Source organism: Gopherus flavomarginatus, chromosome 13 (genome assembly GCF_025201925.1).
Source record: "Gopherus flavomarginatus isolate rGopFla2 chromosome 13, rGopFla2.mat.asm, whole genome shotgun sequence".
Classification (NCBI taxonomy): domain Eukaryota; kingdom Metazoa; phylum Chordata; order Testudines; family Testudinidae; genus Gopherus; species Gopherus flavomarginatus.
This window is the reverse complement of record NC_066629.1, coordinates 19602211-19628548: the sequence shown is the minus strand read 5'-3', so window position 1 is coordinate 19628548 and position 26338 is coordinate 19602211. Positions and strand designations below refer to the sequence as shown.

Below are 26338 nucleotides of genomic sequence, written 5' to 3'. Positions count from 1 at the left end.
TTAAATGGAGTGTGTGACTAGGAGAACTAACCACTTCCTCCATCTCGAGACTCAGATCTGTTGGGCCTGACACTCCACTGCCCTACCTCTTGTGTCGTCATTTAGACAAGCACAGAGTGGGTTTAAAGTGCTTCAAATAAGCGTGGCAGCATTTTACACCCATTGAGTCCAGGTATAAATGATACCACCAGGTGACAGGCAGCCTGAATGGAGCTCCATGAAGTATAGTTACAGTGTTGCATTGACAGTGATGTTATCCATTCCTTGACAGGGAGTTCAGCAATATTGCACTCTGCCCTTTTCTCCCACAGCCCTCCCTAGAAGACACTGTTCGCTGGCCTTTGAGGATGATGAGAGAGGCATTAAGGAATGTTGTAGGATGTACAGGGATTGGTAACACAATTAGTGGCCTGGCTGGGTGTCAGAGCTGGCCTCCAGCCATTAATATTATTCTAGCAGAGCACAAACTGCAGAATTACACTCCATAATCCTGTTAGCTTTGGCCTCGGCATTGATTTCCACAGCGTGGTTACATCAAATTACACAGACCCCCTGCACCTTTCGGAGACAGAGACACTAATATGATCTGGAAGTACTTCTGCCCTGTGCAGCAGCGTGGTCTAGTTGACTTTGGTAGAAGACTAGGAGCTTGGTTCTCAGTTACACTAAGGTCTCTTTATGCCATTCTGGCACCCTTAAAGTGGATGGAAGCAGCCTCAAGTGGCTGGGGCAGGGGTGGATGGAAGCAGTAGGGTCCTTCTCAGCCAGTGTAGAACTTGTGTAAGGCATGTATGCTGCCCCTGTGCCCAGCTCCTAGCAGAGGGACCTGACAGAGTTCAGTTGGCGGGAGCAGAGGTGTGGTCAAAGCACACTGCACTACAGCTATTCTCTGCATCCCATCAGAGACCTTGGGAAGAAGTATCTAAGTCAGAACAGCCTTGGTGCTACTATAACATACAGCAGGAGCTAGACAGACTATAGAAAGGGCAAAGGTGACTTAAAGCTACCATTTCCCTTTCCCTCTCCCTATTCCTGCCCCAAGTCCAGGAACAAAGGAACTGATAGTTGGGGCCTGGAAGTCAGGACTTCCTGCATTCTAATCTGAAATATGCTGCTGGTTCCCACTGCAGATCTGGGCCCCTGTGACTCAATTTCCCTACCTGTATAATGGAGACCATGACAATGATTTCCCTCTTGGGGGCAGCAGGGCTGTGAAGGGGAATTAATTTCTGATAAATCGTTTAAGAATTATTACTGGGTGTGTTATTTGTCTCCCCTCCCCCGGTCCCCACTGCTTCCCCAATGAATTCCAGCCTCATGAGAGGCAAAGCCATGTCACACAGTTGCTCTCTGTGTGACAGGCAAAACAGAGGAAGCAGCTTTGGTCTCACTCCTTGCCAACATGCCAAGGAGTGAGACCAAAGCTGCTTCTTCTGTCTTGCCTATCACACAGAGAGCAACTGTGTGACATGGCTTTGTGATGGAAGGCATTAAAAAGTAACTGCTTATTCTGAGCATTTGGTCACAGGAATGTGAACTACAAATCAATGTCATGGCTCTAATCCTGGCTGAAAAGAAGCCAAGTACAGAGGCCTTCAGCAATCCATCTCTCACTAACCATGAGCCTCCAGCATGACTGGCCCAGGCTCCCTTATAAGAACAGGCCAGGCCAGGCCATGCCAGCCATTCCATCTGCAGCTTGGGACACTGCCCTGGGTATTGTGGGTTAATCAATCAGCTGGGCTTGAGCTTATCCAACTCCTGGTAAATAAACTGATGGTTCACAGGAGAAATAACAGAGACTTAAATGATGCACCCAGACAAGCACCCAGTGGGATTTTCCAAAGTACCTTGGAAACTTAATCCCCCTTCTCCTTTAATTGTTCTCCACTCTGTATAATATGCCAGTTAGCTGCCACCATCCACCCCAGAACTGGCTGCATTTCATTGGTGATGTAGGTCTATATCTTGTAATAAAGCATTTGGGGTTTATTCCAGGAGAAACATGCTGTACATATATAAAATATCATTTGAATTCAGAGTGGGTAGTGATCCTAATTAAAACTCACATGCAGTTGTCATACTGACACATGCCATTGTAAACCTTACAACCAACTGTTTGCAAAGGGCCAGATGGCAATTCCTTTGTCTGTATTTATGCTAATTTATTGGACTGATATAGCAACTTCTGATTGCCAGCTAGTGAAAGAAGGAAGTCATATCTCAAGGTTGTGATGTAGTCAGAGTGACATATTTTACAACTATGATAATACAGTCATAAAAGAAAGTATTTTTAAAATGTGAGAAAACTCTCAAATTACTTAATTTTCATATGGTATATCCCAGTAGACATACAAATTAACTAATGCCAACTTATGATGACTATAATAATACCTTACCCTCAAGCAGCACTTTCAACCAACAATTTCAGGGTGCTTTACAAATATTAGGGACCAGATTTTCAAATATGCTCTGCACTCTGAGCTTGCAATGGAGTTCTTAGCATTCTGGAAATCAGGCACTAATTACCTAAGTCTTGCAATGTCGCTAAAAATAGCTAAACGTTATTATTATCCTCAATTGACAGATGGGGAACTGAGGCAGAGAGTGGTTAAGTGACTTCCCCAGGTTCATACAGAAAGGAATAGGCAATATTGGGAAACAAACTCAGGTGACTTGATTCTCCATTCTTTACTCTAACAGCTATACCACATTTCTTCCCAGGGATTTCCTAGATTGCTAAAGATTCCTACTTCCCACTAATATCTGCCTTGAAATCCAAGCTGCTCAGAGTAGAAAGAAAAAGCAGAATTTTAAAAAGTTGTGGTGGCAGACTTCAAACAAAACAGTATCTTAACAAATAAAATAAACATGCCAGAAGGCATAAGGGTTTTAATAAAAACATCTTTTTCCTTGTCACATTTTGAGTGATGCACATACTTAAAAACACAGGAAAGCTAAATAAGGCTGTAGATGCATCACAGTTGTCTGATAGTATCACAATACCCATGACCTTTGCATTTATGATTGCCCGAACAACTTAAACTGCTCCCTTTGAATGGACAGGATGTCCTGCCTGAGGAGCAATGGGGTTAGCCTTTGTGTTGGATCTTTTGGTTACAGTCAGCTATATACTTGGCTGACTGTTCCTTCAATCTGAGTTTACTGTTTCATCTTGATTGGCTGTACAATGCATAGATGCCTCTGGAGAGGGGCCTTGTAAATATTTAAAGAAATAAATCTGTCTGCGTGTATGTGGAATAGGAGTGCATTGGAGCTGAAAGACTCATACGGATAGATTTCCAAAAGATTTCAATGCCCAACATCTAAGCACCTAAATATGTACCTTCATTTTCAAGTGTTCAGCTCCCAAGAGCACCTGTTCTCAGGGGGGGATGGCTGGGTGCTGAGCAGTTTCTAAAATCAGGCCATTTCTTCAGGTGTCTAAATGAGGACACTGACCTCTTACCATCTGACTAGCAGGTTTAATCCATCCAACTCCAACGATCTCAACAGCCTCCAGAATTTACCCAGTAAATATCTATATTAGTGTGGGGCTTGCTCAATGCTGGTCTGTTCTAATAACCTGGGTTCCTTGGGATTTCAACCATAAGCCATCATGAGAATGATTTTCCCTTGCCATCTTCGGCCATCATTCACACCTGTGCAAGGTGAATGTAAAATGCTACCATATCAGATTGGCTGGATTTTTATACTTACCTTCTAGAACAGGGAATGACAACAAAAGGTGCAGGGCAGGAAAGGATAAATCCCTGCTTATGGTAAATGGAACAATGGGGCTGTGAAAACAGTGATTAGGTAGAACTAAAGATTAGGGAAATTGTGGGGAACGAATTTGGTGTGGTCACCAAACTTATGTAAGGGCAACCTAGGTAGGTAGCATTATTGAGGTGCCAGCAGAAGGAGTTTGTACTATATATTATGTAGGTATGTCTTTTTTTTTCCCTAATGTGTTAGACTTGATGGTTGTCCAGGTCTACGATTGTACAGGTGTAGATTAAAATAGGATCAATTGGTATTTTAATTTTCAGCTACTCTCTTCAGTAGGGACAAAGCATGAAAGTGCTTTGAAATAAAGGGAAGTATTTTTGTTAGCTTACTCTTAGTAAGTCTGTTGATTGTTTTGGGGTTTAGTCAAGTTAACTTATACCTATTCTTCTTGATTTTTCTTTTGGGGTGGAGGGATTGTCCAGAACACCCTCTTAGATTAGGGGAAAGTAGGCTTAGCCATGATAGCAACTAAGCAACCAACTTCCATCTGGAGGTGGGCTGTAAGTGTGTTTGGATAAAATAACAGCTGTGTCACTTTGATTTGACAGTATACTTTCTTCTGTTCATACTATAAAGCTAATACTACTATGGGAGTATGGATTGAATTCTATTCTGCCTCCTGTGTTGTCAATAAGCACTGTTTTATAGATGCTTTGGGACAAACTTTCTGCTAGTATAAATGAATGAGAAATGGTATTATTCTTCAAGGTTAAATCCCTCTTACACTGGCAGAGAATATGGGCTTTTTTGCCAGCCTTTCTATAAAAGAGAACTTAAGTTAGGGTGGCAGACATCCATAGTTTTGTTTTGTTTCTAGTACTATCTCTTGGATTAGTCTCCTTAAGTCAGTTCTTAATCCTGGAGCCTGTCCACTAATACTGTATCTTAAATACATTTTCTTACTCTATTAGCACTTTCAAAGGCTGTAACTCATGACACTTCCCCTGTGTTGCAGTAAATGGAGACTATCCCTAAAGCTTGATTCTCTGTAGCCTTGTCTTTTGACCATGATCACCTGTGTGAAGGAGTGTATGTTGCTACAATGTGAGTAGAGCATACCTGTTTGGCCTGTTCCACTTGCAGTGTAAATGAATACACAAGGTGAAGGGCAGACGAGAACAATGTTCTCAAGTCTTGTCTAGATTAAATATGTATCAGTGTAACTAAAATTGATTTAATTATATGCAGACACACCTGAATGGGTTTAGCTCAGTGTAGTAAGCTGGAAAAGAGCTGAATAACTACTTAAATGTAGACATATATCCCATATCTGCTAGAACTGAAGCACTTGAGAAAGATCTAAGACTTTGCTATTAGGTACAAGCCTATAGAAGTGATCCAAAATCACTAGTCACCTGAGAACTTGGTTGATGAACCTGTCCTTTAAACATAATGCAATAGGCACTAAAACTGGAAGAGACTGTTCAGAGCTTAGATTCTTAAAATAAAAAGGAGAGAGAGGCAAAGGGGGATGACTTAGTAGGACAAAGGGGCTAGATAAGAGGGACAGGAACAGAATCTCTCAGTGGAGGGACTGACCCTAGAGTTCTGCTTAGGCCAGCTGTCCCTGGAGAGAGAAGCTTATTGTACTAATTGGCTAGCATGTGTGGGTGTTAATGGAAGTTTTTCTTATCTTGTAGGTGAGATGCTTGTCACTGGTTTCTAGGACACTTCAGACACACGACAGAAGCTTGATACTTTGTCTCCTTCATAGCAGTAAAGACCCTTTGCCTCCAGTGCTGGTGCCTACAAAAGGGTGGGTTAGTCCTCTCTATCACACTGCAGTTGGTTTTTGTGTTGCTACATCAGAGCTCCCACCATGGGGAGTAGACTTAGCAAAAGGAAGCATCTTGGTGTGCCTGACAAATCTGCAGACCAGAAGGCTGAGAAGGCAGCCATGGAGATGGAAGGGACCCCACAAGAGTCACCTGAGACCTATCTTGCTGCAGAGACAGCACTAGATGCCACCCAAGTCATGGGCAAGGCCCACTGCACTGAAGATCCTGTACCAGGGACCACAGAAGAGACTGAGATCCAGACTGCCATACAGCATGGTGAGGCCCAGCCCAGTGCAGAGACTACTGAAGGGAATGAGTCACAGCCAGAAGCACAGATGCCACTGGCAGTTCCCCAAATCACCGAGATCCACCTTGACACAGAGACTTCAGAACACACTAGTGAGGCACAGCTTGTTGAGGAGAGTTCATTAGATCCCATAGATGAGACTGAAGCTGCCACGGAGCACGATGAGTCTTCTCCTACAGGAGAGACCACAGAGATGACTGAAACCCAATTTAATGCATTGCACGACCAAGGGACTGAGGTCCAGTTTGCTGGTGAGATTCATCCCATTGAAATTAGCATATTGAAGATTGAGGACCAGCCTCCTGCACAGAACGGAGAAGAAACTGAGGTGCCGGTTGCAATGCCAATCATGCAAGAGGCTCTCAGAGAGGCCGAGCCTGCGGTGCAGACCCCACAAATGATGGGTGAGGCAGAGTCCATTGTAGAGACTGCAGTAGCCTCCACAGACGTGATAGCAGCTCATCCTGCTGTGGAGGACACACAGCTAGGTAAGATGCAACTTGCTGAAATAGGTGAGTCCCAGAAAGTAACTGATCATGCTGAGGCCTGTTCTACTGCAGAGCTTGTGGAGGTGACTGAGGCACAACCTGTTTCCCCAAGCACATACAAGAGCCTCCAAGACACAGAGGGGTCCCAGCCTCCTGCAGAGAAGTCTCTAGAACCCACAGAAGTGAGTGTGGTGCCTAGTGCAGAAACCACCAAAGGGAATGAGTCACAGCCAGAGGTACAGATGCCACTGGCAGTCCCCCAAATCACTAAGACCCAGCTTGACACAGAGACTTCAGAACACACTAGTGAGGCACAGCCTGTTGAGAAGAGTTCATTAGATCCCACAGATGAGACTGAAGCTGCCACGGAGCACGATGAGTCTTCTCCTACAGGAGAGACCACAGAGATGACTGAAACCCAACTTAATGCATTGCACGACCAAGGGACTGAGACCCAGTTTGCTGGTGAGATTCATCCCATTGAAATTAGTGTATTGAAGATTGAGGACCAGCCTCCTGCACAGAACAGAGAAGAAACTGAGGTGCCGGTTGCAATGCCAACCATGCAAGAGGCTCTCAGAGAGGCCGAGCCTGCTGCACAAACCCCACAAATGACGAGTGATGCAGAGTCCATTGTAGAGCCTGCACTAGCCTCCAAAGATGCGATAGTGGCTCATCTTGCTGTGCAGGACATACAGCTAGATGAGCTGCAACTTGCTGAAATGGATGAGTCCCAGAATGTAACTGATCATGCTAAAGCCTGTTCTACTGCAGAGCCCATGGAGGTGACTGAGGCACACCCTGCTTCCCCAAGCATGTACCAGAGCCTCCAAGACACTGAGGAGTCTCAGCATATTGCAGAGAAGTCTCTAGAGATCACAGAAGTGAGTGAGGTGCAAAGTATTGCACGAGCCATAGAGGAGACTAATGAGGGCCAGCAAATTGCACAGGCCATAAAGGCTAAAGTCTGCTCTATTGAACAGACTTCTCAGAAGACTACAGAAATAATGATTGGGTCACAATCTGCTATAGTGACCACAGGAGAGTCTGGTGAGGCTCAACCCATTGAGGCTCCTAGCATCGCAGAAGTGGCTGAGGTGCGGAACGCTGCCAAGAACAGTGAGGACCAACCTTCATCAGAGACCACAGAGGTGACTAGAACACCACCTATCGCACTACATGTACAAAAGACCAAAGCAGTGGCTGGTGAGGGCCAGCCTGCCATTGAGACCTCAGAGGTAATGGCTGACCCCCAGCCTACTATGCTAGGCGAGCCAGATACTGAGGCCCGCAAGACTGTACAGAGCACAGAAGAAATTGGTGAGGGACCAACTGCTCTGCCAGCTGTGCAAGGCATCCTGCAAGAGCTGCTGCCTGCTAGTGAAGCCCAGCAAGCTGTAGAGATCATAGAAAAGAGCCTGCATGTGACTGGTGGGACCCAACTTCTTGCAGAGACGAAGTCCCAGAATACCACAGAGAACAACGAGGCCCATCCTATTCCGGAGACTGAGGCAGCGTCTGTCCCAAACACACAAACTCCTCAGGAGCTTAGTGCATGGCCAACTGGAGAGACTGCAAAAGCAGCTGAGGGGAAATCTACTGAAGACATGGTGCTAGACACTGCAAAAGTAAATGAGGCTCCACCTGCTGGGGAAAACAAGGCCCATCCCAACACCAAGGTCAGAGAAGCAATGGAGGTACAGGCTGCTGGCACAGATGCACAGGACAGTCACCAAGGGGCTGAGACCATGAAGGAAACTGTGACCCAATCTACTGAATGGAGCATGCCAGAGAGTGGTGGGGCTCAGCCTACTGCAGAAGCAGCTAGGGTGCAAACTGCTGCACCTATTGCACAAAAGTCTGAGCCTGCTACAGAAACTACAGCAGGTAATAGTGAGTCCTGTTCTATTGTGCAGGCCACAGAAGAGGTGGCAGTTCCTCCTGTTGCAGAGACTGAGATACACATTGCTGTCCCAGCCACACAAGAGTTAGCTCAAGACTCTAGTGAGAGGCAGCCTATTGGACTGCATGTGCAAGAGACTGAGGTCCAGTCTGCTGCACAGACAGCTGAAGCGTACACAACAGCACTAACCATTCTAAAGTTTATTAAAGAGACCACTGAGGCTGCTGCTAAGACCACAGAAGAAAATGAAGCCTGTCCTACTTCAGGGACTGTGCTGGAGACGCCAGAAGAGGCTGAGTCTCTACAATCATTGATGGAGACCACAGAATTAAAGATTAAGAGGGGTCAAGAGCCTCAAATCCCAGCTAATAGAACAGGCCAGGAAGGAGGGGAACATGCAGCAATAAGCAAGGAAGAAATTCTGAAAGCTTCTGAGACAGAGTTCTCTGTAGATGCTGAGTCAGAGCTACAACAGTACACTGAGCCAGAAGATCCATCTGCTTCTCTTGGTGCCAGCTGTGAGCTCCCTCAGACACTGGAGCCCAGTAGTGAGACACAAGCTTTCCAGCCTCTGGAATCCATAGTGACTGCAGTAGATGAGAGAGGAGTCCAAGGGGAGCCTAAACAGGCTTTTTCAGCTTTTGAAACTCAAGGCAGAAAGGGGGAAATGGCCATACATTCAGACTGTGGACCTACTGGCAGTGAAGCTGTGCCTTCAAAGGAGATGTCTGCAAGAGAAGCATCTGACCTTATTCATATGGCCTGAGAGCCTCTATCCCCAGCAGAAGAGAAACTGGATCCCAGCAACAGTGGCAGCCCAAAACAAATGAACAGAGTTCCTGTAGCTGTGCTATATGCCTTGCCCAAAACATCCCATGAAGCTGCAGTTGTGTAGAATTCAGATATAGTATAATGGGCATTCTGCCAATATTGGTCTCACCTTTTTATAGATGGTAACAACTGAAAGTACAGCTCATCTGTGTCTAAACTTCTGTAAACGTGCTGTCTGTAGGAGCGTGTCTTCCCTTATTAAGTAATGTAATACCAGCTGGACCTCCAAAGTCTATATTTTAACACCTTAATTCCCCTTCTTCCTACTGCCTACACCCTCCACAACACTGAACACTTAAGTTTTAATCCCTCACTATCTTTTGGGTAATGAATATTCTCACCTGAATTAGCCTACAGAGAGCTGTCAAGCTAATGCACATACCTTCACTTCTCATTAGAATTTGAGATTCACTTTCTGACTGATACCTAAAGGCCACTTAGTATTGTAGAATAAACTACTGAAATTATGTAACTGTCTAACCATTGCAAGTTAACACGCATCCATACTACACACAGTTGGGAAGAGGATACACTTGAGTTCAGAGATGAGAAGAGGAGACATGAGCCTGTGTATTGTACTGCCAAATGCTAGACTTGTTTTAATGTTTATGTCAATAAACAGTATTTTATGCTCCTCACTCAGTGTCTCTGCACACTGCTCATCTTGTCTGCCCTTCTGTTTTCTACATAACTATTGCCCTTTGCATGAACAGGGAGGCTTTGCTGCATGTTAACCAGCCTATTGAGAGTGCAACTTGTACTATTACAGAATCCAAACTAGAAAGGGGCCTGGGTGCTCCCTGGTAGCAAAGGTTGGGACTTTCAAAGCAGCTTAAGGGAGTTGGACAAGCCAGCTTCAGTTAACAAATGCCCTTAGGCTATTCTGAAAATTCCTGCCTCAATCAAGACTAGAGTTTTGCCAAATGCTTCAGGGCTTATCTTAAAAACAAAAGTTGTACTGACTAATTATACCTGTGTAATATTAAAACCGTGTAATGGCCCGCCTCTCCAGTGTGGCTGTGGTTATCCTAGCATAGCTTACACATCCCTGGGAAGGACAATGAGCCAGCTTCATATTTATAAGGCACTCAGTAAAAACAAATCTAATCAGTAGTGTCAGATTTCCATGACTAGTCTGAGCCTACAGCAGCAATAATATTGTTTGCTGCTGTAACTGAAGTAGCCCACCTAGCTACTTAAATTAGTAAGAGGTTAGGGAGTGATTTTTCCTGCCCCGCACCCATCAACTACTCAACATACTAAACAGCCTTTCTGTCCATAGGATGGCAGCTCCAATCCAGCTATGGCTGTCTGACCTAGGTCTAGTTTCTTGGACACTAGTGAACTTCTGCCTCCTCATTCCTCTGACAAGTAGAAGTGGGCAGGAAACTGTTTCTCTTCTCTCCTTCTCTACTCCATTCCCTGCAAGGGGAAGAAGAGGCCTACTCTGGCACAGCCAATAGCCTGATGAGTGGGGCCCTCAAACGTGGAGGTCCTACATCCCTGCTAAGTCCTAAAACAGAGAGAGCGAGTATTTAAATGTGGGTCTCTCATCCTAGCTAAGTGCCCTAACCATTGGGCTATTGGCTATTCTGGGATAGAAATGTCTCTGGTTCTTACCAGAAATTTTATCTCAGACTTGAGAAACTTTTCTTTCCTAAAAACTTCTGTGGAAACTGGTCCTCTTCCAAATAAAGCATCAGTGAAATGGCCTTTTTCAACTAATACGTTTTTGTCAAAATATCCCTGACCAGCTCTGCTACCAGGCCCTTCTTTGCATCTTGGTAGTCAACCCTGTGAGGTGATGTTACTCTCTAAATTGCTGTGCTGAGGTTGTTTTCCTGTTCTCCTATTGTATACAACTTTTAATCTCTTTTTTGGCTGCCTGCCTTTCTGCAAAAACCTGAGCAAATAGCATAAAGCAGAGCATGGGGAAAATAACCTGAGGCAACGTTCAAGTTCTCCACTCTACAGCTATTGCAACTAACAACTTATAGGCATGATTATCGGGCCTGCTAAAAATCTCAAGGAACCATCTGGGAGAAATGTGAAGAGAAGTTGGGGACGGTATAAGTTGCTTATCCTTCTCTGTCTGCATTTGAGAAATGACATCCATGTTGAACTAGGCTGAATACTGCAGTCTCTTCCCCTTCAAATTATACAAAATCTGCCTGGAGGATAACTCGCTTCCTAGGATTTATGAACCACTGAAAGCTTTGAGGAATAGGTTTTAGCTTTCTTTTTGCTGGCAGCTATACTCATAGCTACTCAAAGAGAAACTTGCTGTAACTGGTTCCAGGGGCTATTACTAGGCTAAGAAGCATTTTAATGGTAATAGCTCACTCCTATTACTGTAAACTTCACATTAAGGCTAAATCTCCACTCTGAGCTAGGTGTGTGATTCTCCAGCGAGAGTAGCTCTCATGAAGCTAATAGGAGTATAAATAGTAGCGTAGTTGCAGATACACAGCTCATGACACTCACGTGGGCCGAGTACACACCAAGTGGAATTATACTGGATGCAGCTACCTTTGCTGCTGCAGCTATGTACTATTTGTACTCACCATAGCTGTCATTGAGCTAGCATGAGTATGTGTACATCAGCAGGGGAGTCACACCTCTAGCTCATAGTGTGACTATAGCCTATGAGAAAAGATTAGGACAACTCTATATATTTACGATTGCTCTTAATGCATGGAGTCTGCAACAGGGAGTAGGCACTTCTAGCCTTGAGAAATAACCATATAAAGGGTTAAATATGTACAACATAATGGCTCCTGATCCTGCAAACACTTATGAATATTTTTTAACTGTGAAAAAAAACAAAAAACCAAGCAGTCTGGTGGCATGTTAAAGACTAACAGATTTATTTGGGCATAATTTTTCATGGGTAAAAAACCACTTCTTCAGATGCTTATGCCCAAATAAATCTGTTAGTCTTTAAGGTGCCACTGGACTCCTCGTTGTTTTTGTGGATACAGACTAGGACGGCTACCCCTCTGATTTTTAAACGGTAAGTTGTCCTCTATCCATCCTTCAGTGTGGAAACACTCTCCATGCTGTTGGCCTTGGGATGTGATTATTGCAATCTTTTCTTCCTAACATCCAACTTCAGATGGTACCCTTGAAATATCTTTCTTTTCTAGTCTTTACCTAATAGTGATGGCTTCCTGTCTATTACTAAAATAAATCAAGCTTCTTGAATTAACATCAAGGCTTTAAACAGTCTCACTCCTTTTTTCCAATCTGTGCTAAGTTTGGGTTTTGTACTTTCTATCATGTTGACATTAATGCGTGGAATACTCATCTGTTGTCACTTATCCTATGCTGGAATTCTAGAGATCTCACCTACAGTGCCTTTCTCAACCTCCTAGACTTGCATTGCCCTATTGATATCAGACTCTAATGGCTGAATTTTCAGAGGTATTTAGGTGTCTGACGATGTTGAAGGGCACATAGTGAGACTTTCAAAAGCACCTACCTGCAACTTTATATTCCTAAATAACTTTTGAAAAGCTGCATCTATGTCTTTAGGGAATGGCCATTGCTCAGTTAACAATCAGTGTGTGTATATATACATATACTCCTGGGGGAATTCTGCACCACTGCATGGGTGCATAATTCATGTCCCCTGCACATTTCTTTACTTCCCTGCAGAAAAAATGACTTTCTGACAGGGATGCAAAGGGAAGCTGCAAGAGCAGTCACACACCACTCCCTAGCAGTGCAGATACATTCTTTCAGATACCTGGTGCAGCTAGGGAGAGATAAATAACCATGGGGCTGAGGACACCCCAGCCAGTGACTCCTACCCTGAGCATGATTACCTGCTCATCCCATCTGGGCTGGAGGCAGGAGATCATGGACTTCCTCTTCTCCTGAAAGTAGTTTCTGGGGCTGTGTCAGATCTGCCCCCAGAAACCTCCCACAACTTTAGGAAGCTTAGCATCCTCCCCTGCTTCCTGTCCCCATTGCTCCTCAGATGTTGGGGGAAGGGTCACTGTAGGGGGAGCTGCTCTCCCATCCACCCAACCCCCATGCATCTGGACCTCCCATATCCAGACACACCAGCAAAGACTCACCCTGTACACTCAGAACGCCCCTAGCACTTCATAAGTAAACCCTACCCCCACTGAACCTCAATTCATGCATCTGGATCCCCCCTGCACCCAGATGATCTGTCTCTGGACCCCCACTCCTGCACCCCAGACCACCCCCATTGAGCTGACAGCACTTAAAGCCCCACTCTGACAAGCCCCACCCCTCTGTGCCACCCTGAGCCCTCACATCCAGATATCCACATCACTGACCCACAATTAGCTGTACCCAGACCTGAACTCCACCAAACCCCACTCCCTAAGCACCCAGAGCCCCCCGCTCAGGCCCCTCCACCCAGACCCCTCCACTGAACCCCAACCACCTTCACCTGGAAGCCCCTGCAGAGTCCTATTGCCTCTGCATGTGGAAATGCCCCCCACCCAGATCCTCTGTGCATCCAAATTGCTCCCCCCAAACTGCCTATACACAGATTGTCCCACACAGAATCCTCTCACCCTGCACTGCATCCCCCCACACTGAGCCCTTCCACACTTGGATTCTGCCTGAATGAGCCTGCCTGCCCCATACCTGGTGCAGAGGGGCAGAGCCCCAAGGGGTTTCTGGGGCAGGCCCAGGCCTTGTGTTGTATGAGGATCAGCATGCAGCCTCACTGCTGAGTCCCTGTCCTGGGGGTGGGGGGTGGAGGGGCTGCAGGGTGATCTCCCACCTTCATGCAGCCAGTGGCCTGTGCTCCCCACTGCCATGATGGAGACTCTACATTTATTTATTGACAAATAAAACTTGCAGAATTTTTAAATTTTTGGTGCAGAATTTTTAATTTTTTGGCACAGAATGCCATCAAGAGTAATACATAGTGCTATCAAAAGTCCTTATAATTCTAGGCTGTATAGTCATGCTTAGTTTATGTACTATGAAACTGGGACCTAAAATGAGATGATCCCCACCACAGTCTGTATAGGCCACCTAAATGCTTTTAGCACCACATGCAGAAGATAAAGAGGTAGTCTAAAGCCAAAGCATATAAAAATCTGAGGAACTGCCAATTATGTTACTGTCCATTGTTAACAGTGCATTAACACAGGGGGCATCCTTATCTTGTGCTACCAAAAGTCCCAGAGAAATCACTTTGTACCTGAATGTGGTCCAAAGGGAGGAGAAAAGACTGGCAATGGGGTTTGGTGCTTGTCTGTACTTTCTCTCTGCAGGTGATAAATTGTATCTAAATAGAGCTAGACTGTACATAGGAGTCTTTTCTCAGTCTAGCCAGTATTCATCAGCTTGTATTTATCTCCTAGAGCTTATTGAAATCACCAGATGTTGAGGGACTGACCTCCAACTCCCACTGTGATACAATATTCATAAATGCAGCTACCAAATAAAATAACTGAATCTAAGATTTCTGTATTCTTAGCAATTGGGCTTACACCATGTTTGATCTACCTCCATGCCACTGGTTCCTGTCTCTACAAACATATGTCAGGGCAATCTTGATACATATTTGCAACTGCCCTCCAGTGCATAGTTTCCCAAGTAATTAAGAACAGTCTTAGTCCTGCTAGATGACCATATGTGTGGTTAAATGTATGTAATCAAATCACTCATACTGTACTTTACTGGGTGTTCAAATATTTAGTTCTAATGTGTATGTTTGTTGTGGCCCATATTCAGCACAGGAAACAGTTATTTGAGAACTTTAAGTAAATGCCAAGTTTCTTGTATTCAGTGTTCATTGTTCCGTGGCATCTTGACATGCCCGGTGGTGGATGATCTGCTAGTAACAGGGACATCAATTCGACTTGCATCTACAATAAAAGCTCTGCAAGGGTGAGACGTTTGCAGATGGTAGTGAGGAGAAGTGAGAATGGGTTCTCACCCCAAACTTCTTTTTAAACAATAGTCTATGGTATTATCCAATAACAAACATCACCTTTAAGGCATGCATCTGCATGTTCCTAGCCTCCTGTACAAGAGTTTGACTGCACAGTACAATTTTAGACTCCAATCCTGCAAAGTCTTAAACACATACACAGTAATCCCACTGAGCAAAATAGAACTACTCATGTGCACTAAGTCATCCATATGCTTCAGTCTTAGCAAGTCTGGGGCCTTATTAAGTACACCCGAATCAATACTGTAAACTCAGATACTGAGACATAAAATTAGGTTGAAAGGGGCATGGAAATATATATATGGCCTCTTCTTATTTTTACTTTATTATTTAACTCTGCAAAGCAAAATACAGAAAATCAAAACAAAGAGAATCTGAGTATAAAAGATTCAGCCACCAAATGTTTAAATAGCCGTATGGGCTACACAGAGCTCAGTTCTTCAGGGACTTAAATAGGCAATAGTAGTCTGAGGGAGGAATTAATTCAGTGGAACTAGTGTTCAGGGATCTGTGGGGAAGTAGTTCTGTGTGACCACCTAGCCCTATATAAGACCTATCTGTCTGCTCAGAAACTATCAGAGGGTGTGGCTGTAGTGCCAGCTGCTGAATTGGTTGAGGTTGGTAGGTAAGCAAGCAAGCAAGCAAGCAAGCATGCATTTTCTGTTTTCTTGCTTTGTTAAAATGCTTCTCTGATATTTTGTTATGGGACTATCTAGATCAATAAGATTGTGTCTGTCTTGTCATTATCTTGGTTGCTACTGAAGTAGGACATGGTTTTGATGTAAACTAGATGATACTATAATTCCTGGGAGGTGAATGGTGTGTATGTGGATTATACATCATTGATGAGTGGTGTTCTTAAACTCTCTATATATTTCTTATTAATATGTAGGCTTATACCACTGTAAGCCTGTTAATTCAAACCAATGGCACAGTGCTCTGCTGTATGTCTGGCACTCACTTACTATAAACTGACTTGAATTGCTCATAACTTTTTTTCAGCCAAAATACTAACCTTGCCAGTCTTCTAATCACAGCTATGTTGCTAAAAAACAAACTTAGTTTAATGAGGCAACCGGCACTCACTTTCCTGTTGCTACTGTGTGGCCAATATATGGTTAGGACAGAAATACTCTCTAATTTCTGATTGCCTGACCTTTAGGAACTAGTCTGCTAAAAGCTGTTCAGATGCTGTGTTCCAGTAATATTACTGGCAAGGGAGTCTCCTCTCTGTTCTTTGTCTCTGGGTGCTATTTAAGTGGCCATATGCTAAGATAGTGAAACTGTAAATTGACAAGGAGTTCTGGGAGGAAAAAACAAACTGGAAGTGCACATTTCTTCTTCCTCTATTGTCCTCTGAAATGCTGTAATGTCATACTGGATGCCAACAACAGCCTTGCTATATTCCTTCTGAGCATTCAGCTCTTTGGCTGTCTTAGGTGTAATCCATGGAATACCTATTCATGTTTCCATTATTTCCTGGTGGTGGACCTCAACGTAGTAATGTGGGGCTGTAGCACTAGTCTTGCTTAACATTCCCCGGTGGACTATGTAGGTTGGATGTTTCTTCATTGCCAAGTAGTCAGTTGCAATGACCAAGTATTTAACACATCCTGCATCTCATCACATCTTTTTTTTTCTTGCAGATCTTTCTCAAGGCTGCTGCTGTAGCCTTGCAAACATGGGAGGCAAACTGAGCAAGAAGGGGCTCAACGTGGCTTATGAGAAACCAATAGCCCATGTGGTAGAAGAAGCTACAGAGGCTGCTACAGGGAGGCCAGAAGAGAGGGAGGATGCCTGCCCTGCTGCAGAGTCCATGGGACCCACAACTGAGAAGAGGCATAAAGATTCCCAGGTCTCTGCTGATGAGAGAAAAGATAAGGAAGGAGGTGGAGTCCCTGCAGTGGGTGTGGAAGAAATCTGTGAATCTGAACCCAAGCAGCTAGCTTTGGTGCCTAATGAAGAGCAGCTAGTGGCTATCAGTGAGGAAACCACTAAATCTCCAGAGGCAGACCCTTCCCGGCTTCTGGAAGCACCTACAGGTGTTGAGAGCAGACCAGAAGGACATGCTAAATAGATGGGATCCCCCAGCATCTGAATGCTAGGTGACTCCACCCCAGTTTCTATTTCAAGACCAAACTCCATGAAGAAGCACTTTCTGCAGAGTGAGCCTGGCAACACTAGTACTACTTTCTGCTTCTACAACTTGAGACTGTATCTGTGACAGAAGACTTCCATCTTTCCAACAACAAGCTCTGATCCTTAGTGCCAGAATGACATGGACAGACTGAGTAATGCTAGTAAAACTACCTCTTTTTGGGTGGTTCCCTCAGCACTGGTGAGCTGTATCTTCAGCTCTTAGCCAAACTTCCTTTCTCTGCAGGGAAAAGGGCAAGTAAGCTGGCATGCATCTGGCACAGGAAATATGTTCTACCAGTTAAACAAGTCCTGTATCTCTAAGGCTAGACTGAAAGTACAGCACCTCTCAGTACCTGAACTATCATTAACTAGCGTGCATAGACATCTTTCTCTGTTAATGTAGATGACTGAATGTAATTAAAACAGTATCTAAGGGTTTTAAGGCCTTGGTGTGAGATCCCTTATGCAATGAAGCAGAGGCTCTGAGGAACAAACTTGATTCCCTGTTATGTTACATTGCATGATGATGTGGCTAGCAGTCCTGAATGCAGTAAAGATGTGAGGTGGTGACTAGCTTTTCTGGCACATGTTAATTACAATTCTAGATGCATTTTGAGGGCTCAGCTGGCACTTCAAAACCAGAAGAAACTAATGTAATTGCTTATATTTTATAAGTTAGTAATTATTCTCCTCTGAAATCTGTTCTGTATACGCAGTAACAGGACACCAGTGGTTTATAGAAGTCCTTTTATGTATTTCAAATGTTGGCTGTCAATAAATGTGTTATACTTGCAACAAACATCTGAAACTTTTATAGTTGGTGTCTACTTTCACTGAATAAACTCTAATAACAGGCTGTGTGGGGAGCAGGGAGTTGCTACTGGATATGGGTATGAACAACTCTTGTAATTAAGACAATGCATCTTGACTTCCTCCATACTCTACAGCAGTGACAGTTTTTTGAAGGAGTCTCTCTTCCCTCTAACCCCAGTGATTAAGTGCTTTTGAGAGTGGATCCTGGGCCCTGCTGAGTCTTACCCCTGAATACTAAGATACAAGAGCTCCATTAGGGTTAAGTTCAGGACATGAACTTGACAGAGGCTTCCTGGGCTCAACAGCTTCAGAGTCGTATCTTAAGCTTTGAGCCCACATGAGTCATACAGCTGTGATGTTGCACTAGTTAATAGTAGGCCTATGCTGGGTGAGAACCCAGTGCACACAAGCTTTTTGTAACCTTTCTATCTAGATAAATCTCTGCCATAGTAACTTTTCCTTGTGGAAACACTGATCTTGAGCAGCTCTGTTGAAATAACAAGGCCCCTACTCTGCAGGATGTAAACAGCACTGCTGTTAATGATGGGTTTTAGTAAAGAGTCCCTTCTCCAAAAGTGAACCTCTGTCTCTTGACAGCTCTGAGAATGGGAGCTAGAATGGAAAATGGGGTCATAGGACTGCACAACTTCTTACTTACTAGCTGTTTCCAAGAAGTGTTTTATTTTTGTTCACAAGCTTTCTCATCCCTTCCCTTACTCCAAAACTTCATCTACTTACACACACCCTTTCTTGTCTTCTCCCCATCTCAGTTCCCCCTGTGGAATTCTTGATCACGCTACCTGTTCTTCCCCTTAACCTGGCTCCAATTCTGGCTATGTGATAAATTTGACCACCTCCTACCTCAGTAAGTAACTCGTTCTTAGTCCTATCTGACTGCATGATAACTTCCCTTAAGATTTTTCTCCTGGGCTTCAACCTATAATTGCATCTTCAGTCTCTAGGAAGAGTATCAGAAGGATTCCCTTTTTTTAGGGTTCAGTCATAGGCTCTCTGCTTTTGGAGACATTCAGTGTAGCTCCACTACTCCAACTCTGAAACTCTTAACTCCAGCAAGTATCCCCTGTTTGTAAGTTGAAGTAACTGACAATATAGTAGTGGTATCCTTGTCTTCAGTTGACCTTAAATGATCTACTATTCTGGCTACTTCCTCTCTTCCATTTTTATTCCATACCTGTCTGAACTTCTTTTTTTCTTGTTCAGTTCAAAGTCCTTCTTGATAGCTCTGCTTTCTTGTTTCCACCAACACTGACATCTCCATTCTCGGATTCCCTTGACTTTAGTATGGTCTTAACGTATTCTTCCTTATCTCTTGCTTCTTTCATTTCTTAAGTATATCTCTACTTATTCTCTAACCATCACTGTTTAAATATATGCTCATACTAAACTTATTTTGCCATCCCTCCACTCTAAAATGTCTCATTTGGATTCTGCTATTAAGCTGTAGCTGAGCTGGTAGGGAAATACTTTCAGGAAAGAAAGCTGAACACTTCCTTTAACTCTTCAGTTTTTTTTCCTTTTTTTTTTTTTTTTTTTTTTTTTTTTAAATGCTGGTGCTTAGAGGAGATAACACAATGCTTTGTGAAAAGGACCCGAGCTGCAAAAGTTTCCATTTGAACAACACCTCACTCATTTTCTTCCCGGTTTTGTTAAAAATTCAACCAGCTCAATTGTTGGTCTTCTGTCATGCACGGTGCTTGGAATGGCCACCTGCTTCTATCTAACAAATTAAAGTTGTAGACTGACTAATACTCAACTAACAGAGGTGAGGTAGGTATACAAGCATATGAAAAATTAATCTCTGCCAGAAGAGAGATCATGGTCTAAAATAAAGACAGGGAAGTAGAAAGATGGGTCCAAAAATTTTTTTTTAAACTAGAGGCCATGTTCTGCACACTGAGTAAGCAATAGCTGTATTCATAGTTGGTTACCTATCCTAAGCTGCTAGCAGATAAGTTTCCAACCACGCTTTGTTTTCCTACTTCAGAATCCTTCCTGCAGGGAGGCTTTCTCAGCCTCCTTTAAGCTCTTAGCCTTATTGTGTTAAGTCTGAAGCTCTAGTTGTAAACCACCATGTACATGCATTGTTATTTAAATGCTTAATAGTCCTGACCTGTAGTTTCAAACCCACTCTTTGGACCGCAAGCCTAAAATTAGCATGTACACTTAGTTATGCAAAGTATTAACAGGTATTGTATACTAAAGGCAAGAGCAGAGAAAAACATCTCTCTCAGCAGTTCTCAGTTATACATACACTGCACGTTAATACAGAAGCCTCCTTATCTTGTTCTACCAAATAGCTGAGAGAAACCACCTGCCAGCTAAAAGTGGTCCAAAGGGAAGTGAAAAGGCTGGCAGTGAGGTTGGTTGGGTGACTATAATCTTTGAATATAAAGAAAAAGCATCCAAGCTGAGCTATATTATATGTAGGAGACTTTAATTATTTAGACTATCCCCTAAGTTATTTTTCTTCACACAACTCACTATATCTGCCAAACTTTGATGAACTGACAGCTGCTTTCTATAATTGTATGACTATAATTGTGGCCAGGGAAAAAGAACACCTTAGATGTATGAAGCAGCTTGTGTACAGTCAGCAGCAGGATTTATACTCCTATACCACATTAAGAATTGCTCAAGTAGGTAATATTTCATATCCCTTCAAAGATCAGTTTCATCCATTTGGACTATCTAGACCGACATTTGTAATTACTCCTAAAATAACATTTTTCCATCAATTATGTGACTATCCCAGCACTGTAAAATGTATTACTTATGTACAATCAGTTCTCTTGTATATTACTGTATCTCCGAATGTTGCTAATATTTAGCTAGTCAGACTCTCCTAGGACCTTAAGTTAAATGCACATCTCTCTGTGCATGCTTTTCCATGGTGAATTATCAATAACACATCATCACTTTTCCACCAGAATTCCCAAGGTTATTCCTTCCAGGTTTACTCATCATTTGATGTAAATATTTGTCATTAAAAATCAGCTTCCTTCACTGGAGCTAATGGGCAAAGGAGAAAGAAGGCATGGGTCATTTTGTTAGTGATTTCAGTTTTTAATTGCCAGCTCTATTTATTGATGTTATGTGTCTGCTGTTTACATTCTTTACATGATAGCTTGAGTCATTCCATCTGATCCTGTCTTGATGTGCAATTGGCTTGTGAGAATTGATCATTTAAGGGGGGTTAGCATTCCTCTTTCCATTTTGCAGATGCATCCTTTTTACATTACACTGTGCAGCAGAAATATGAGTGGTGCAGGGACAGTATCTTCTGCAATAATCTATGCTAAGTGACCAGATCCTGCTAGGGACAGCCATCCAATCAGCAGCCGCAACAAAATCTCTACAAAGACAAGACACTTTCAGATAGCATAGAAGGAGAAATGGTGGTGGGTTTTCACAACACACTGCTTATTACTGGACAAAGCAGGGGCAACTTGTTAAATAACATCACCCCTAAAACATATCTCTCTTTCCACTCTGTCAGCTTTGCAAGAGTTTGACTCCACAACACAAGTGTAGATCATAATCATGTACAGACATACACAGGTAGTTAATTTTACACCCTCTGAGTAACCTCATTAAAGGAAAGCTGGCAAGGGGACTATTCACAGTAAAGTTAAACATGAGAGTAAGCCTTTGCAGGATCAGAGCCTGTAACGACCAGCACCCTGCATAAACAGGCACATTCATACTAGCATTGTAAACTCAAAGCATGATCCAAGTAGAATTATAAATTAAGGAACATGGGGATATATAAGTGTGGGCCATTGGTTTTTATTTTTAATTTATTTTTTCACTTTTAAAGCAAAGTGAATAAAGTGAAACCATTACTATGTGAATATAAAAGATATAGCTACGTGGTTCTGAAGAAGTTAAAGGATGTTCATCCTTCACACAATCTAGCAAAAAATAATGGTGTCAGGGGAAAGTGATTCAGTGGAACTAATGTTCAGGTTCTCATGGGGAAGTACTTCTGTGTGACCACCTACTACTATATAAGACCAGCCTAGCAGGGGAAAAGGTAGCTGTTTAAGAGTCAGCACAGGATGAACCATTAGTGTTTTCTAGTGAGCAGTTTTTTTCTTCTGGTTTGGTAAGAATTGTTTATTGAACTCATGTTCTGTTAAAAATGCTTTTCCTGGTTTTGAATTTGTAGGCTGTGTGGTGCAATAATATTATGTATTTGTATGTGATTGTTGGTTTGGGGTGTGCATAATGGATGGGTGGTGTTACCTTTAATAGGTTCCATGTGTTTCTAATGCTATTTAATATGTATGCTTGTAGCATTGGGGGCCTGTCTAATCAACTACATGTCAGTGTGCTCTTCTCTCTGTCTGATGCTCTCCCTTGTTACAAATGTAACAAATTAACCTGACTGCTCACACTTACTATTATTTTAACTAAGAAGACAAACTTGTGATCTGGAAAGTGGAAGTATTTGCCCCTGTCCTCAAACTTTTTTCTTTTATGAGACAACTAAAACACAATCCACGTGTCATTGAAGGTATAACTCTAGTAGTGAGGAAATTCTCTCTCATTGAGTTCTGATTTGCCTGGACTTTAGGAATTACTAATATTTTTATCTAAACACCTAGATGTTTAGATCACCTGGTGTTCAGCCAGTAATATTAAGAGCAAGAGAGTCCTTCCTGTACTACTGTGTCTTATTTGTCATCAGAATAGCAATAATGTGCTAAGCCTATGGGTGGGTGAACCTAAACTGACAAGGACTCATTGAAAGAAACAGTTAAGTAGAAGGCCCACTGGCCCTTGTCTGTTATCCCTTGAAAGGCTGTCATGTCTTAGTAGGTGCCAGTAATATCTGCCCTGCTGTGGGCAATCTTGGCATTCAGCTCATTGGCTGTCTTATGTGTAATCTATGGAACATTTTATTCTTGTTCCATGATGAATGTTTCAATCAGCTCTTGTAGGTGGAGAATAATACAGAAATACTCTGCTGGAGCACTCTTCTAAGTTGTACAGCCCTCTGAACACCCAATCCTTATTACTCAGTAGAATTTCTCCTTTGCTAGTAGATATTCATTTACATGATATCTTAGCTATTTTATCATTGGCTCTCACTCTAGCTCTCTTACAGATCTCTCGTTGGTTACTAACATTCATCACAGATCCTACCTCCTCAGCAAGATTCAAGTGTTCTCAGAAAGAGAAGCAAACCAGTTACTGCACAGCAAAGATGGGAGGCAAACTTGGCAAGAAGGGGCTCAACATGGCTTATGAGAAACCAACAGAGCAGAGGATTGAAGAAGCTACAGAGGCAGCTACAGTGAAGCCAGCAGAGAGGGAAGAGGCCTGCCCTGCTGTGGAGTCCATGGGACCCACAACTGGGAAGAGGGACAAAGATTCCCAGATCACTGCTGATGAGACAGAAGACAAGGAAGGAGGCGGAATCCCTGCAATGCACGCAGAAGAGATCTGTAAATCTGAACCAAGGCAGCTAGACTTGGTGCCTAATGAAGAGCAGGTGGTGGCTGCTGCTAGTGAGGAATCCACTAAGTCTCCAAAGGCAGACCCTTCCCAGCTTCTGGAAGTCACAGCACCTAAAGGTGTTGAGAGCAGACAGGAAGGGGATGCTTAAAATTTCTGTGCTCTCTAGGGGGAATAAGGAAATAACACTTCATGAAGTGTTATCTGTATGTATTCTAACAATTGCATGAAGTCCTGTATCTTTAGGATTGGACTGCCTGAATGCATATAACACTTCAGTATTTGAACTAACCTAATCTCACTTCCTCTCTGTTTAATGTATTTCTTATGGGTTTTTACATCCTTTGGCTTGGTATCTTTTTATGTGTAAAAATGAGTGGCTTTTTGAAGACCAGATTTGGTTTATTCCTCTTACAATCCTGAGTTCTCAGGTGACCTCAACTATTTATCCTGCCTACAGTAAAGATCTTGTGAGCTGATGCCTTAGCTTTACTAGTGCCAGGTCCTATCTGAGGCACCAACTGCCACTTTGCTAATTGAAGGATATGTAATGAATTAATAATTGTTTGTGAGTTAGTAGGCTCTTCACAATGAGTATTCTGTATGTACAGTAACAGAACACTGGAGTCTTATAGAAGTCTATGTATACTAACCTGACTGGATGACTGGTTTGTTCTAACGTTTGCTGTCCAATAAATGTCATTTTATAACTCTCAATGTCTGAAACCTATAGCTGGTGTCTACTTTCCGGGAATTAACTTCACCCATGGACGTTGAGTGAGGAGATGCTAGTGGACGTAGCTGTAAAAGCAATTAATGTATTAAATATTGCATCTTAGCACTCAGTGCTATACAGCAAGGATTAAGTCTACAGTAAAACTTTCTAAGTGACTACATCCTCTCTGAAAAACTGGGCCCTGGGCTTTATTGATAATCTTATCCCTCAATTCTGCAGATACATGAAAGCTACATCCAGATTCAATTCAGGAAATGGCTACAGGCTAAACACTCTTGTCCTCTGTGGGTGGAGAGCCTTATTTCAAGTTTTCTAAGTGCAATATAACACTGTAGGATTTAATAGTATACTTACTCTTCAAGAGGATCCCAGTGCACACACCTTCTGTTTCTTTGGGCATATAAAATTTCTGGTAAGAGTTTATTTGATACTCTCCATTTGTAAAGACAGGGGCCACACAGCTGTGCCAAAGTACATAGGCCTTTAGTCTGCCAGGGCAAGGTATAACTATATAGATCTTTGTAATAAGATGAAAAGAGGGCCCTTCTTCTATAAGTGAGTTTCTGGCTTCTAAGCTGAGAATGGCAGTTAAAACAGAACACAAAAAGGGGTCAGGACATGACATTTCAGACACGACCTTTTCACTCACTAACTATCTTGGATATTTCTGACTCAAGCTCTTATCTTACTCTGAAACTTCATTCACTTACCAACCTGCTTCCATCATGGAAATGCTTGACTACACTGTCAATCTTCCTCTTTTTCCAACCTGGCTTTCATCCTGTCTGTGCTGAAACTAACCATCCCTTAGATAACATAAACAACACTTGTCTTCTTCTCTTCTAGTCTTATCGGATTTCAGTCCATTGATCAATTTCCCCCCTTCTGTTACTGTTTTCTCCTGCACCTCTATCTGTAACTGCATCCTTCATGTCTCTATTAGGGAGAGAAGATGAGAAGGATCCTTACTGTCTGGTGCTCTTGGTAGTTCTGAGACCTGTTCTGACTAATTACACTGCTCTGAATAAGAGAAGAATACACCCATAAAGTTAATGGATTCTTCCTGGAGTTACATGGATGTAATTTGGAGTACAATGCAGGCTTCTCTGTCTTCAGACTACATATGATTATTCTAGCTCTTCAACTGCAATGCTCCAGTTATCTGGATTTCCCTCCTTGATTTTTCTGCTGTCATTTCAAACTGTCCCCCCCCCCAAACTGAACTTCCTCCTAATCTCTCTCTGCTTCCTCACTTCCATCAAAGCTGAGCTCTGCACTGTCCTCTGACTCCCTTGACTTCAGGATTGTCTTTGCTCCGTGCCTCTCCTTCTTTCCCTGGCTTGTCTTGCATTTCTTAAATTCATTCCTCCTTTTTTCCTTTCATCGCTTTCAAATCCCCACTTCAAAATGCACTACTAAATTAATCTCTCTGTTTCTCTGAAGGTGTTACCAACTGTTGCAATTCAGCACTGCCTTTGAAAGCCATCACTGACTACTTGTTTTCTCTGGAGAAGTGTTAAGCTCTGCTGGTGAATCCTGGCCCTATTTAAGTTAGAAGCAAGTCTCCAATTAACTTTAATGGGGCCAAAATTTGGCATTGTGTCCTTAAATTCAAGGTCCTACAAAACAATCATACGCTTCTAACCTGCTTTGGCAATTTTATCTCTGTAGTTGAGCTGTAGGGAAATATTGGAGATTTTTTTTTTTGGCAAACAGTGAAGATTTGGTGTTAATTTTACTTCAGTTTTTTTCAGATTTTCATCATAACAAAAATGTAGGTGTTGGATGAAAATACAAAATGCTTTGTGAAGAAAAATTGCTGCAACAATGGCCCCCTTTTAAAAAAACCAACAACATAAAATCCCTTTTTAATCAAAACTTTAACAAGTTTTCAATCAGTTCCACTATCTGTATTTGGGTTTCTGTCTTCAGTCATGTTGACCTTTGTGCTTGAAGCAGCCATAGTCTTGTCCACCTATTTCTTCAGTAGCCAAGTGTAGTGTACACCAATTTATCTACAACCAATCTGGCTGTATTAGGTACACAAACATAATAAATGACCATCTCTGCCCCATGGAGATCATGGGCTAAAGGACAAGCTGCAACAAAGGAGGGAGCAGAAC

At 42.8% G+C, this 26338-nt stretch overlaps 1 protein-coding gene across 1 annotated transcript; it reads left to right on the top strand.

Moving 5' to 3' along the window:
* Positions 1 to 5611: 5611 nt before the first annotated feature.
* Positions 5612 to 9034, top strand: LOC127033569 (fibrous sheath CABYR-binding protein-like). The gene has a single exon (XM_050921495.1). The coding sequence runs from the start codon at positions 5612 to 5614 to the stop codon at positions 9032 to 9034; it is 3423 nt and encodes a 1140-aa protein (XP_050777452.1).
* The last annotated feature ends 17304 nt before the right edge of the window (positions 9035 to 26338 follow it).

Bases quoted from the DNA above. Each gene is read 5' to 3' on its own strand.
- LOC127033569 (XM_050921495.1), top strand. From the start codon at position 5,612: ATGGGGAGTAGACTTAGCAAAAGGAAGCATCTTGGTGTGCCTGACAAA.